The sequence below is a fragment of the Lonchura striata genome, chromosome 17, assembly GCF_046129695.1.
Source record: "Lonchura striata isolate bLonStr1 chromosome 17, bLonStr1.mat, whole genome shotgun sequence".
NCBI classification, from domain to species: Eukaryota; Metazoa; Chordata; class Aves; order Passeriformes; family Estrildidae; genus Lonchura; species Lonchura striata.
The window spans coordinates 6,358,420-6,373,419 of NC_134619.1; the positions used below are offsets into that span (position 1 = coordinate 6,358,420).

Below are 15,000 nucleotides of genomic sequence, written 5' to 3' on the forward strand. Positions count from 1 at the left end.
ACAGTAATGATGATGCTGGTGCCTCTGGAGCTCTCCTGGAAAGGGCCTCTCGTGATGCTGCCTTTCACAGAGATGTGTAGGGCCATCTGTTCCCAGCACTGTCTCGTCCTGAAAGCCGAGCCATGAGCACAGACAAGCTCAGGATGGCACAGCACGGTGCTAATGCCTCCTTCAGTGGGGAAATGTCCCTTGGAAACATCCCCGGAATGATGTAGTGGAAGCACAACTCTCACACCACCTCCCCTCCTTTTCCCTGCCCCATTGTACCACCTACAGCTCCTCCTCACACTCGGGGCTCCCACTCAGTCCCCTCACAGCTCCTGGCTGTGGCTTTTTGGTCAAACCTCAACCCTTTGGACTGGGACAGCTGCACTGGGTGGAGTTGGGAGAGCTGCACACCTTGCCTGGAGCTGCAAGATTGTGATTGGACTCAAGACATTGCCCTGGCTGAAGACCATGAGTTTTGGGGCTTGTGAGACCTGAGTCACGTCTGGGCTTCAGTCAGGAAGAAATGTTCCTGTTGTGTTGTTTGGAAAGGGCCAGGGATCCACCATGCATGATGCAGAGCAGCATGTGGGGAGAGAAGGCAGTCTCAGTCACTGCTCCCAAAATGATGGGGAATGACAAAGACCCAACTTGATGCTGCTCACCCTTACAGAGACATAGGGTGCCCTGTTTTCCTTTCTTTCAGTGACATAACTATAGGAGCTCAATTTAAGCCTATTTTGCATTAAAAAATATAATAAAGACCATGGAAAATTATTTTAGAGGCTTGAGCTGGTTAAGGAGACCTTCAAAACTGCTGTGAGAGCTGTAGCAGGTTCAAGCTGGGAGAATCACCCAGGTCAAGGGGTGCAAGCTGGGGAAAGGCTGAGTGCTGGCTGACACCCTGAATATGAGCTCCCAAATGTTCTCCTTCCTCCTTATTTCCATCCCAGGCCCTCCTGCACCCAATCCCACCATCTACTCTAAGTGAGACCACACAACCCCCAGCCAACCCACCCCCTCTCAGTAACAGACACACACACACACAGCTCCACACCTTTTGGGTTGGTTGGTTTGGTTTGGTTTTTTTGTTTGTTTGTTTGGTTGGTTTTTTTTGGGGGGGCAGGGGGGAGGGAAGGGGAATTTTTCTGGTTTTAGTTGTTTTTTGGGGTTGTTTTTTTTTCCACTGTGGATGTTGTACCAGTTTTATTGGTAAAATTAACATGAAGCCTCACAAACGCTGGAACATGCTTTTCCTTTTAAAGAATTTCCACTGGACCTTAATGGTGAGCATCCAGTCGTTGACATATAAACTCTTACAAGCTGATGTGCACACGTGCGCCCGGGGGAGTCGGTGGCAGCGTCCTGGTGTCAGGGATGGTTTCTGCGCGATGCACTGGGAGCCCACGATTCATTTGCCAGCCTTCTGGGCCTTCTGGGCAGACTTGGTGACTTTCCCAGCCCCACCACTCTTCTTCTCCACGTTCTTGATGACGCCCACGGCCACGGTCTGCCGCATGTCACGGACAGCGAAGCGGCCTGAGGGACAGACAGAGGAGGAATGAGACACCAAGGCTGAGCAATCCTGGGAGGGCGTGGCAGGCACATTCTCCTCTCTCAAGATTTTTCACAGAGGTGTACAGAGAGAAGAAAGAGAAAACAATTTCTATTTATGCTCCTTGTTTTTCCTATGTGGAATATGTTTGGAGACTTGTCTATGTGGAGTGATTTCTTGATTGGATGCTGGTGAAGATTGTTTGAGCCTGATGGACAATCCAACCCACCTGTGTCTATACTCTCAAGAGATGGCTAGGAGTTGTTAGTTAGATATGGTAGTTAGAAAAAGTAAGTAGGTAATTTTAGTATCTCCTTTAAATAGTATATTAATGTATTATAGTATAGTTATAATAAAGAAATCATTCAGCCTTCTGAACTGGAATCAAACATCGTCATTTCTTCCCATCGGGTTCACCTACATTTACAATAGGAGGGTGGTGGTGGGATCTACATCCCCCTACTCATGGTGCTATTGGAGCAGGTTCTTGCAGGGACAAGCCCTGAGCTATCAACCATTGTTTGTCCTGATGTTCCCCTCTATTTAAATTACTATATTTTCAACTTAAACCCCATTTCTTCTCTGCAAGCTCCCAGCACTGCTAAAGTTTCCAGATGTGCAACATCAGCCTGGTCTAGTGGAAGGTGTATCTGCCCATGGCAGGGTGGTGGAACAAGATGGCTTTTAATGTCATTCCAGACTGTCCTAGAACTCAAGCATGGCACTTCCCTGCATTAAAAGGTGGCCTCCACTGAGCAAACTTCCTCCTCTTTCTTCTCCTGACCAGTTGTTTTAGGGCAGAGAGGAGGAAGTGTTTCTGTGTTCAGAAACTATCATGGTTTAGTAACCATAAAGGAAAGGTCTTGTTGCTCCCAGAGGGAAAATCCAGACTTTGGAAAACCAGCTTGGCAGCACATGGCGGAGCAAAAAACATCCTCAGCTCCCTCCCCATCTAGCTGGGAGAAGCTGAGCATGTCTGCTGTGAGCTCTGCACCCACAGAGCCCTCATGCTCCTCCCCTGGAGATCTCCAAAAAGCCATTCCCTTACCAAGGGGTGGGTACTGGGAGAAGCTCTCCACACACATGGGCTTGCCAGGGATCATCTCCACGATGGCTGCATCACCCGACTTCAGGGACTTGGGGTTGTCCTCCAGCTTCTTGCCGGAGCGCCGGTCGATCTTCTCCTTCAGCTCGGCGAACTTGCAGGCGATATGTGCGGTGTGGCAGTCGATGACGGGCGAGTAGCCAGCACTGATCTGGCCAGGGTGGTTCAGGATGATCACCTGGGGGACAGAGAAGTGTCACGGCAAGGCTGGGAGCTGGGGGGTGGTGGCAAAGCAGGTGTGGTGGCATGGACAAGCCCTGCTCACCTGAGACGTGAACTGCGCTGCCTCCTGCGGCGGGTCCGACTTGCTGTCCCCGCAGACGTTCCCGCGGCGGATGTCCTTCACCGAGACGTTCTTCACGTTGAAGCCGACGTTGTCGCCAGGCAGAGCCTCGCTCAGGGCCTCGTGGTGCATCTCTACGGATTTCACCTCAGTGGTGATGTTCACAGGGGCAAAGGTGACCACCATGCCAGGCCGCAGGATTCCGGTCTCCACTCGGCCCACGGGAACTGTGCCAATCCCTGCAGAGACAAGGACAGAGTGCAGCAAAATTCCGTCTGCTTGGTATATCCCTGAGCCAGAGCCTGGACTCAGCAAAAGGTAGATTTCTACACTGGTTGTCACCAAAGAACACGTTTGTACCTTGCCCAAAACCCCCAAGTTTTCAGCAGATCAACACTGGGATCTTGAAAATCACTATGAGTCCATCCTTCCTACTCAAAATTTTCTTTAAAAAAAAGTAACCCATAGTCAGAAAGTCCTGAGCAATCTGCATGTCCCAAAAGCTCTTCTCCTGGATCAGCTATGGTATCTCCTGCATGGAGGACTGGGACATCCCAGCATGTGTACACCAACACTGTCCACATCCCTGATGGCCACACCACCAGCTGTGACAGAGAATGAGGGTGGCTCATTAAATGACTGGGATCTTTTACACCCTGTGTCACCAGGAGACTTTGGGAAAATACCCCTTTGGAGGCAGGTGAAGAATGATGGAGAGAAACGACACTGAAAAGAGATTGAAGAGGTTGGCTGGACCCATCTGCTCCTCCACATCCACCCTGCTGCCTCCTCCTCCCCTCTTCCCACAGTGTCTCTCCTCCCCATGGACTTGCCTCCCAGTAAAACCAGATCCCTTTGCCCCAGCTGAGCTAGGGGAGGACACAGCCTGCTCACCATCTTTCATATCTGCTGCAAACAGCAGCAACCTCCAATAACAACCCAGCTAAAGTACCAGGCTCAACCCCTGCAGTGCATGTGTCCTTGGAAAGGGGTGGGAAAGAGCTGGAAAAGTCTGTGCCTGCCTGATGCAGCAGCCAGGGAGTCAGCAGTGCTGTCCACTTATGCCAGCAGGTCAGAGAGCTCACAGGGTATTTATAGCTGAGCAAAGTGTCCCCATCACCTCTCCAGAGGGAAGGGGACGCGCGTCAGCCACGGCGCTCCCTACATGGCTGGCACAGCTCGGCAGGAGGAGGTGCCAGTGATGGACACCAGCATTTGGGAAGCTTGGGCAGGTCCCAGCCAAGCTGCCATGCACCAGCTTCAGTGGCCCTTCCTGCTGGTCTTGTCTCTCACCTGGGTCACAGAATGTTTTTTGCTGCCTCCAACTTGCCTGGCCAGCCATGACCTCTGGGACACACAAATTTGCAGCCATTCTGGCGTCATGTGTTCCTCAGGGAGAGCTCACAAACCTGCTGCTCCTCTCTGGTCCCTGGGCACCTTTGAGCCTGTCCAGCTCCACCCCAGACAGCCCAAGCTCAAATGGGGTTTTTGCCCTGGAGCTACCACCCTTTTCTCCAGCATTATCTCTGGTTTGAAGAGTCAAATCCCTCCAGTTTCCCAACACCCGGAAATGTCATTCCCAAATTTCTATGGAATGAAGACTCCAGTTAAGGCAGAGGAGTGGCAAGGCTCACCTCCAATCTTGTAGACGTCCTGGAGGGGCAGGCGCAGGGGTTTGTCTGTGGGGCGGGTCGGGGGCAGGATGGTGTCCAGGGCCTCCAACAGGGACACCCCACTGGCATTGCCTTCTTTGCGCTCCACCTTCCAGCCTTTGAACCAAGGCATCTGGGAAGAGAGCAGCAACAGAGAACCATAGAATCACTGGACGGTTTAAGTTGGATGGGACCTTAAAGACCATCTTATTCCACCCCTCTGCCATGGGCAGGAACACCTTCCACGAGACCAGATTGCTTCAAGGTCCATCCAATCTGGCCTTCAACACTTCCAACATGCCCTGAGTGTGCCTGTCCTCAGCACCCAGAGGTAAACCCAGAGAATTGTCCCACCAGGACAACCTCCATAAAGTCAGTCCTGCCATGTCCTGATTTTACCAGGATACTGGGGAGTTCCTTCCACTCCACCATCCCTGCAGGTTTATCTGCTCCCCTTTGCTCAACCTCCCTCTGTCTCTCCTAAAAACAAGCAAGACATCCATTAACAGGAGAAAAAGCATGGAAGTGGTTAAAGCCAGCAAACTCACAGCCCCCACTTCCAACACCAACCCCTGGGCACTGGTCCAGCTGCCTGGATCCTGCCCCCCAGGAATGCTGCCAGGATCCTGCCCCCCAGGAATGATGCCTGGATCCTGCCCCCAAGAAATGCTGCCAGGATCCTGCCCCCCAGGAATGCTGCCAGGATCCTGCCCCCCAGGAATGATGCCAGGATCCTGCCCCCCAGGAATTCTGCCTCCAGCACAGGGACTGCAGGGTCTGCAGCCAATTGCCAGCCAAGTGCCCAACCAAGGTGCTCTCCAAGGTGATCCCCAGAGAGATGCTTCTCCCCCCTCACTATCACCCCTCCAGGGTCTGGATTCTAAACCCTGGCTTGGGAGGGTGATGCAAACCCAGCTGCCAAGAGACAGGATTGCTTTTCACAGATGTTCCCTTCTCCTGCTCTAAAGCGGGTTTTGAAACTAAAAACTGCCCGGAAAAGAGGCAGAGAGGGGTGGAAATATGCTCAGGTACCATGGTTAAATGCAGGGAACTGCTTTATTGGGGTGATGCTGCACATCTAGAAACTGTAGCAACACCTGGAGCTTCCTGGAAAGAACAATTTAGTCCTGGGTCTGAGACAACCCTAACACAACAAGTCAGAGTTTGCAAGGCCATTGCCCTGCCTCTGCACAGAGAGGGTTAGACAGCATTTTCTCATTCTAATGTCAAATGCTTCTTGTGTGTCCCAAATCCATCACGTATTTTGTGGATGTGTTTTTTTTCCCTTAGCACCAGCACCAGTGGCACAGTGCAGTGGGCATGGGGGGCTGGGGTGAAGCAAGACCCCCCAAAGTGCCCCCAGTTTCACAGCCATCCCCGCAGGATGCAGCGATGCCAGGTCTGGTTTCCTATCCTGCAATCTGCACCAGCTCTGGGAAGGAGAAGGAGAAAGATGGGATGCAGCCAGAGAACACAGCTTGCATCCAAAGCTTTCAGGTCAGCCCCTTCAGAGGGTCTCGTCTGACATCCCTTGTCTGTCTTGGTGGCAGTGGCAGGAGGAGGACTGGCAGGTCCCCAGTACCTGGGGACACTTTTGGAGTGGGTTCTTCCCAGGGCACTGCACTCTCACCATGCAGCCAGACCCAGAGCCAGGCCACAGCTTGGCAAAATGAAGACTCCATGCAGGCAGCAAGGGAGCCTCGTGTTGTGTGCAGGATGACTCAGACCTTCCCCCATCCTGCTGTCCCACGGCCCAAACGCCAGGCAGGGACCTGTGCCAGCAGCTGCCTGGTGGCCACCTGCCCACAGGCTCTGCTCTCGAGGATGATGGCCACCAGGTGCCCACAGCTCCCATCCCTCTGCCCCACACAGCTCTGGCACACGGGAAATAACAACCTCTGCCCATGACACCTGGCTGTCAGAGCCATCCCTCTCTCCAGAGGACTTCTGACATGCCAAGAATCAGGCAAAGATGAACTTAGACATCTCCAGGGAACAAATCTCTGCAAAACCTCAGCATGGCCTCAGGGTGAAAAGCATCTGCAAAACCTGGTTTGTGCTGCCTCCTATGGCCACCCAAATAAAATCTCTGTCGTGTATTCCCCAGTTCTCCCCAAAGAGTAATTCCAATTCCACCACTCCTACAGCAAAAGCAGGATCTGACCAAAATCCTCCAGGCAGACAGGCTCCAGCTCCCCAGAATAACAGCTGAGCTCCAACTCTTTAACACTCAAAAGTTTATTTCCTGATTTTGCCCAGCCCATGAGCACCTCAACATCCCCACAAACACACCCCAGTGTTGAGGCTGCAGCCCCAAGCAACCACACGTCCTGGCACCAGAGACTGGGACTGTTTGGGTTGCAGCATCCCATGGGGTGAAAGTCTCCCATACCACATGGAATGGCCCCATTCAGCCAGCTGGAGCATCACAGAACTGCTTCACAGAACACCCCACTTCCCAAAAAGCTCACAAATGCCAAACTTTGATGGAAGCACAGCTCAGTTGTCATTTTTTCACTTGGCCTTGGGATTCTGTGCACCAGGGATGTGGGCTGGAGTCACCCACACAGAGACAGTTCCAGCCTGACATACCACCACACCCCCCTTGCTCAGAGGCAACAGGAGCTGCAGGGACATCATGGCTCTAATCCCCACTTTCTGATAAGTCCCCTGACAGACAGACAAGTCACTTGACTGCCTTGTGCTTCAGTGAAACCTGTCCAGGAATTACAAGTGAAAATAATCAGAGCTTTTTCAGATGAGGAAAGAAAGAAGAGACATCTACACCAGGTTCCTGCTTAAGCTTTCCCAGAGGTGCTGCAATACAAGAAGGAGGAATCTGTCCCTCAACTCTCTTCAGAAGAGCTCAAGCTCTTCCAGACCAGGCCAGGTTTTCTTTCCAATTCCTAGCTCAGGCAGAACCCAGGAGCCAGCTGGTTCCTTAGGACAAAGGAGAGAGTTGTTTCGTCCCCTGCCTTCTCACAGGCAGCACATCACACTGGGAGCCTGCCCTGAGACCCCTCTGGAGGAAGGGGGTCACAGAGCCCCTCCTGCTCCGAGCCTCCCCTCTGCTGCCTATTTATAGGAGAATTGTTCAGGATCATCTTCCCGGCCCAGCAGCTGCTGACATTTGGAGCCTGATTGAGGCACTCAGGAACCACGGGGCTGGGTTTGGCATGGCCGTGGCTGACCTTTATCCCAGCTCTGCTCCTCAGGGAACAGGAATCTCCCAAGCACCTCAACAATTCCTTCCTTCCAAGCCATCCCAAGTGAGCTGCCTTTCCTGTGCAGGCAGGAGCTGTGTTTCATGGCTGTGTGAGTCTGCATTGCAGCACTCCCCTTCCTCAGGCCTGTGATCCCTGACCTCCCTCAGTTGCTGCTGGGCTCATGGATTGCCCCACTCATCACAGAGCCCTGCCCTAACCCACAGGTGATGTCCTGAAGTCCCGCTAAGCATCAAATTCCCATTGGTTTCACAAGAGATTCCTGATCTAAGCAATTTGCTCAAGGTCACACAGAAGTCACTAGGAGGGCAGGGACTTACCTCTGGCCAGAACTTTCCAGCCCATCATTTCTTTAAAAGACTAACCTGGAGGTAGCTTTTTCTCCAACAAAAACAGTGTCAGAATAGTTATGGGCAACCTGTCTGCCAAAAACCTCCAGCCTTCTAAAGCTCTTCTTTCTGATGTATGAAATGATGGCACAGGCCCACCCTGCTTTTGTCTCCCCACCATGCCCATCACAGTGGGAGTAAAAACCAACTGGAAAAGGAGAAGCCTCAAATGAATGCTCTAGGGAACTGTGGTTTTGGCACAGGAAACTTGGTACTTCCTGAAGAAAACACCACCTGTAGGAGTGAGATCCCAGCATTGAAGTGGAGGTTTGGCCACTGCAGTGACACAGCATCAGAGGGAAAGGGGACCTGAGACCCAGCACGAGGGAGCTCAGCTGCACTGTGGGAGCTGCTGCAAGCCTGACCCCAGATTGTGTTATTCCTCTCAGAAACAATGCCCTAAAAACACACCCACTGCTCCTGCTGGGACTGACAATTGCTGCTCAAATGTCATCATGAGCTCTGACCAGGCGAAAACTTCAAATCCTGGCCCAGAAGCAAAGCCAGACAGATCATCTCCTGAAGATGCTCATGTTTAGCTGCTGGGCTGCTTGGCCAGGGCACAGCACCCATGAGCAGTGAGCCCATCCATCCTGCCCAGGGCCAAGCAGAGCTCCATGACACTTCATCTTCTGCTAGCACGGGTGCATGAAATGCCTGCAGAGCACGGAGTTCATCTTCAGCCCAGGTCAGGATCCTCAGGGTGGGGGAGAAGTGTTAACACAAGGCACACTTACATTGGGAGAGGGCTCCAGCATGTTGTCTCCATGCCAGCCCGAGATGGGCACGAAGGGGACTGTGGCCGGGTTGTAGCCGATCTTCTTGATGTAGGCGCTGACCTCCTTGACGATCTCGTCGTAGCGCTTCTCGCTGTAGGGGGGCTCTGTGGAATCCATCTTGTTGATGCCCACGATGAGCTGCTTCACCCCCAGGGTGTAAGCCAGCAGGGCGTGCTCGCGGGTCTGCCCGTTCTTGGAGATGCCGGCTTCAAATTCACCCACACCGGCAGCGACGATCAGGACAGCACAGTCAGCCTGGGGGGAGAGAGCAGGTGAATTGCTGCACAGCCCTGTGACACCCCAAGGGCTTTGAGGGAGTCACAGATGACTCCCTGCCAGCTGCTGATCTGCCGAAAAACTGACCCAGCTGTGCTATTTCAGACTTGGCAACCCCACATTGTTCTGCACTGTGAGTGGGAAACCAGTGTGGATCTCTCCTGGATGCCAGACTCTGATCAGGATCTCATCTTGATCATCTACAGACAAAGTTTTATTTAAAACCCTACTGAAGTCTTGCAAAAATCCTCCCTGGTGAGGGGTGTGACTCCAGGAATGGCTAGTGTTCCCTAGATTGCTTTTGTACCAAAACACAGTGCAGAAGCTGCCTGGGTTTGGCAGAAAGCCAGGCCCAGTGCAACTGGTACCTCAATGGAAACCTCACTGGGCATGCAGTGGGGTTAACTCAGCACTCGTCAGTCACAGGGAGATGCAGGAATGTTCCAGTGATGGACAATGAGGGGAAACCACCCTGCTCAGGAAGGGTAGGCCATTGGGTTTGGCAATATAATGTGGGACAAGGACAGCTGTTTGAGGAAAAGGAAGGAGAAAAGGTCTGTGGAGCCTCCTTTATCCAATAAAACCTAGTGTATTGTTGGAAGTTTCTTGTATATCTCATTTGGCTGAGGCTAAAATAGTGTGGAGACACCCTCACACAAAGACCTGTAGCTTGCAGCATCCCAGCTCCCAGGCAGGCCACGTTCATCCCACCTTCTCATGTGGGTGGAATAAGGGTGGAGAAACCACCTCTTTGTGCCCAAAACACCCTTTCTCCCAGACACCCAGGGAGGTGCAGGACCATGGCATGCTGGGTCCCCTGGTGCCACCCAGCCTCTCGGGTGGACCCTGCTGAACACTTCTCGATGTCTGCTCTCAGCTCCCCACCTCCAAAAGGACTCCAACAGCACCTGCATGACCCTGAGCTTGTGAACCAGCCTCAGCCTCCCCCCTCCAGCAGCCCCCCCATCCCCTGGGCCCCATCTCTCACCTGGGAGGTCCCGGTGATCATGTTCTTGATGAAGTCCCTGTGGCCAGGGGCGTCAATGATGGTGATGTAGTACTTGGTGGTCTCAAACTTCCACAGCGAGATGTCAATGGTGATGCCACGCTCGCGCTCGGCCTTCAGCTTGTCCAGCACCCAGGCATATTTGAAGGACCCCTTCCCCATCTGGCCAACACAGAGGCAAGAACTAATGAGAAACCCAAGCCACAGCACTGGTGATGGCCTCCCACCCTCCAGGGCACTTCCCAAGATCACACAGGGTCACACTACAAACATTTAAAGGTGAAATGCCCTAAATTCAGTGAGAGCTGTGGTCTATATACTAAAAATGCAGCTGAAGGGAGATATTGTTCTCAACATGTTTCTCAACTTGCTCCTCAGCAGGGGAGGCTGGAAGAAGGGCCATGAAGTGAATTTGTGAGTGGGGCTGGGTGGAGGCAGCAGCCCATGAGGTCTCCTCCATGCAACATTATGGTTCTGCACTGCTGCTGGGAAATCCTGTACAGAAACATGGAAAGCTGCTTCTTGTCACACTGAATGTCTCTGAAAGGATATTTATACACTTATCCCGTTTTCTAATGCTAATGGAATTATTGAAAAATATCTGTTTATGAGATTTATTTTATTTCCCATGGCTTCACAGAGATGCACACACAGGGGTGTGGCTTAGTGGTGGGTTTGCCAGTGATGGTTGGACTTGATGATCTTAGAGGGCTTTTCCAACCTAAATGATTCTCTGATTCTGTGATCTTAATCCATGACTCAGACCTGTGAGGCAGCTGGTTAGTGGGAAACGGCATTGCTACATGAGTGAGCCCAAAACTGGCAGGGGTGGAATGGGTTAAAAGAAAATGAAATGAGAGATGGTTGCTGTGAGCAGAATAGAAATTTGATTGATTTTTGCCTCAGAGTGCGCAAATTCACAGCAAAAACTACTGTGAGCTGCAGCCAGACCAACTGTCATTGCCAAATGGCCAAAATCTCAGCCAACATTGTAATGCAGGAAACCACGCTGGGGGAGATCAGCTCCAGTAAATCTTTCTGCCCTGTGATAAAGCACATTCCCTGGTAAAACCACGGTGGCACTCCTGGGAGGCCTTCTCCTTTGGGCTGGAGCCCTTTGACGTCACCACACCAGGGAGAGCTGGATTTCCCTCCAGCCAGATCCTGCCAAGGTGGAGATGGGGCAGGACAAGCCCACCCTTGCTGACCACACTGTGAGCTGGGACAGTCAGGGGAGCTTGGCCAAAGCAAGGGGTTAAAATAGGCTGCAGCCATCAGCTCCCGGCCTCGGATACAAGGAAGGTTTAAGGTAGAAAAAGGAATTTAGGTCATTTTGCAGATGATTTAATAGTCTCCTATTGTTATGCAAGGTCAGAACTGTGATACCCTGCTTCCATCCATCCATCCATCCATCCATCCCTCTTTTCCCTGCAATCACAGTTTCTTCTGGCCCATTATCAATCACAGGTCGGAGGGAAGCAGCCCCCAGTGGCAGGTACTCATCAGTGATGAGCCCCCCCAAGAAAGAGAACACAGAATCACATCCAAACCTTGCCCACACCATGCCCAGGGGCTGGTCTGCTGCTCTGCTCCATCTCCCACACTCCAGCCCTGTTCCCAGCCAGCACAAGGAATTAATGGTGACAGCCTGTTTCATAACAGCTGAGTGGTGCGATGACTTTGCAGCTTGCTCCGGAGGATTAAGGGCAAAATCCTAAAGCCAGGGGTAAGATTTCCCCTCCTCAGAGGGGACGCCAGGTCGAGGAGGTGATGCCCAATCTCTGCTGGGCAGCTGTGAGCTCTCACTGGCATGGAAAAATCCAGAACCAAGACTCTGCTCCTGAGCATCTTCCTGACACTGGATGGCCAGGGGGGATGGGAGGAGCTTGGAGGTTTTTAGAATCACAAAATGGTTTGGGTTGGAAAAGACCTCAAAGATCGGCTCATTCCAACCCTTCTGCCATGGACAGGGGCACCTTCTGCTAGACCAGGTTGCTCCAAATTCTGTCCAGCTTGGCCTTGAACACTTCCAGGGATAGGATCAGGTTAACCCTTTCCAGCACGCACATCAAACTCCCCCTTCCCAGAGAACAGGGAGCAGTCAGCAGAGTGTGCTGCTGGAAATGGAGACCCAGCAGGGAATGGTGCATTTGTGCATTGCATTAATTATGGGCTTTTCTTGGGCAGGAGGTCAATCAGCACATCCCACAGCCTCTCCCTCATCAGCAGCCTACTGCCTCCCTTCTGGATGGGGAAACTGAGGCACAGAGCAGAGCCCTGGCTCTCCCACAGCAGCTGAGTGGGAATCAGCACCTTCCTGCCATTGGCCATGTCCACACACACAGCCAGCTGCTCATCACGTGTGAGACCCCCTCAGAGCTCGGCATCACACGTAACGTGAAGACAAATGAGATCCTTTATTCAGCAAACAGTTTCCCTCCTTTCACAGGGTGTATTCAGTTACCCAGGGCTGGTGTTGAAAAACCCAGGGTATTATCTAGCTCTGCACAATACCTTCCCTGTTCAGTGCCAGAAATAGCCTGAATTTCCCTGATCAAACCCCAGTGGAGGGACAGCTTTCTATTTGGAGGCCACAAATACTGATTATTTAATTTTTTTTTTTAAAACAGAACAACTCTTCTTTCAGAGATACTGTTACCTCTGCCCTTGAATCAAAAGGGGGGAAAAAAGAGAGAAATCCTCGCTCTTTTCTCTTAAATAAAATAACAGACCCTGGAGTTTTTTTGTTGGCCTTTTGGGTGCACGCAGGCCTCCATTTCCTGTGAATGCCACCTAATGGAAGCAAACCCTTCCCCAGCCCTGCATCAGAAAATGGAGTCTGTAAGCTCAGTCAATAGGCTATTAATAGCAGCCTCCGGTGCCCGCGGATCCTGGCAAGTCAGTGAAAGTGCCTGTGCAATTAAAATCACTGCAATCACATCAACGATAACCTTATCATGCCTTATCTGATCTTATGGGTAAAGGGGGGAATTTGTGGAAGGATATCGGCAACCATTTTAATCCAGGGGAGAAGGGTAATTTTGTATGAAGGAAGAGGCTCCTTTCCTTAAGGATGCAAAAAAAGGCTGAAAGTGAGGCAGGAAAATAAGGGATTTAGCTCAGATACTATCGGCAAGTTAAAAAGGTCAAGACAGACAGCAAAACATGAAATTAAAAGTGGCAGCTCTGTAAATCTCTTTTGTTTTTTCTTTCTTGTCAATGAAATGTGTGATTTTGACCAGAAAAATAAATGGAAAAAAAAAAAAAAAGAGGGATATCTGCATTTCCAGAGCGATGACGACAAGCCATCTTCTGAGTGACAGGAGCTGCCCTGTGGATAACACAGCCAGGCTGTTCCCAGCTCACCCGCCTCTCTAGAATTTACCATCATTAATTTCTCTGCACTCCCAATTGACATTTTTCTTCCCAAGCCTGTTTCTTCCTGATTAATCCTGGGGTTTGCCACATTACAGGTATCGGGTGGTGCTTTGCTGTGCGACAGCTTCTAAATGCATGCACGATAAAATTGTTATAAATGTCACCATTGCAAGGGTTAAACAAAAGAATTTAACTTAAATGCTCAGATTTACAGACAGTTTTCTGTATCATAGGTTGCCAATCACACTACACACCAGACCACCTGCCTGAGGAAAAAGGGAATGAGGTTTTTCAGCTGGATCAAATGAGTCCAGCTGATGCTGCACCTTGTCCCAGCAGGCACTGGAAACTGATGCTTCAGAGTGAAATTCAGACAGCCCTGACCTATGCAGTGAGGGATTATCAGGTTTTCCCCCCTCACGCACCATATTTAGAAAGAATTTCATGCCTTGAAGCACCATGGTTTGTGGCTTTTCCAGGATTCTAGTGATTCCTGCTGGTTCCCTGACCCATCTTGCAGACCTCGCCGTGCCCCTGCCCTGGTTACCAGCGGGCAGCAGGGAGTCCCCCAGCTCCGAACAGAGGGTGGCGAGCACCCAAATGGCCCATTTTCCCAAGGCCAGAGAAGTCGGGGAGACCCAGGGGTGCAAAGGGAGAAAAATAGATGGGAACAAAGGGAGAAATGGAAGGTAAGAGAAGGGCAGCACGGGCAAAAGGGGAATACTGCCTGCGGGATACTGGCGGGGGCCAGCGTGGAGCATCCCCGCGGGTGGGAATGCGGGGTGGGGACAGGCTCCTCACCTCGGCAGCTTCCTTCTCAAATTTCTCAATGGTCCGTTTGTCGATGCCCCCGCATTTGTAGATGAGGTGCCCGGTGGTGGTGGATTTCCCAGAGTCCACATGCCCGATGACGACGATGTTGATGTGCGTCTTCTCCTTCCCCATGCTGCTGGGCTACGCGGGGCTGGCCGGGGCGGGCGGCGCTGGGGAGGGCGGTGGGAACGCAGCTGCCTTTTGGGGGAGGCTGAGGGGGAAGAGTCGGGAGCGTCAAAAGAGCCCCCCTGTGCCAATCCCCTCCCAGCCCTTGGGGAAAGTCTGTCCTCCCCTCGCCCCACCTTCCCGCTGGACCACTCGCCCGGGGGTGCCCGGCCTCGTCTGGCAGCTCTGCCCGCACTGGGTCAGAGCCAGCCGGGCTATTTCGGGCTGCCACGTCCAGCCTCCAATTCTCGGCAAGACGCCGTGTTTTTCGTGGTTTTTTCGGCATCTTGCCCTCCACCTCCCTCGCGGAGACCCCCAGTTCCCAGGGCTACGTCATGGATGCTTCGAAGGTGCCCTTCCTCCCTGGAAAACCTCCCTGGAAAACCTCCC

The 15,000-nt window shown here is 52.1% G+C and overlaps 1 protein-coding gene across 1 annotated transcript; it reads right to left on the bottom strand.

Moving 5' to 3' along the window:
* Window positions 1-1,176: 1,176 nt before the first annotated feature.
* Window positions 1,177-14,641, bottom strand: EEF1A2 (eukaryotic translation elongation factor 1 alpha 2). The gene is made up of 7 exons (XM_021527280.2): window positions 14,434-14,641; window positions 10,237-10,416; window positions 8,931-9,227; window positions 4,563-4,713; window positions 2,911-3,167; window positions 2,589-2,823; window positions 1,177-1,524 (listed from the first exon to the last, which is right to left on the bottom strand). The coding sequence occupies exons 1-7, from the start codon at window positions 14,575-14,577 to the stop codon at window positions 1,397-1,399; spliced, it is 1,392 nt and encodes a 463-aa protein (XP_021382955.1). The 5' UTR covers window positions 14,578-14,641; the 3' UTR covers window positions 1,177-1,396.
* Between the last annotated feature and the right edge of the window lie 359 nt (window positions 14,642-15,000).

Coding starts and splice junctions, on each gene's coding strand:
- EEF1A2 (XM_021527280.2), bottom strand. CDS start 14,577: ATGGGGAAGGAGAAGACGCACATCAACATCGTCGTCATCGGGCATGTG. Junction 4,714..8,930: donor TGCTGGAGCCCTCTCCCAAT/GTAAGTGTGCCT, acceptor CTCTCTTCCCAG/ATGCCTTGGTTCAAAGGCTG. Junction 2,824..2,910: donor CAGCGCAGTTCACGTCTCAG/GTGAGCAGGGCT, acceptor TCTGTCCCCCAG/GTGATCATCCTGAACCACCC.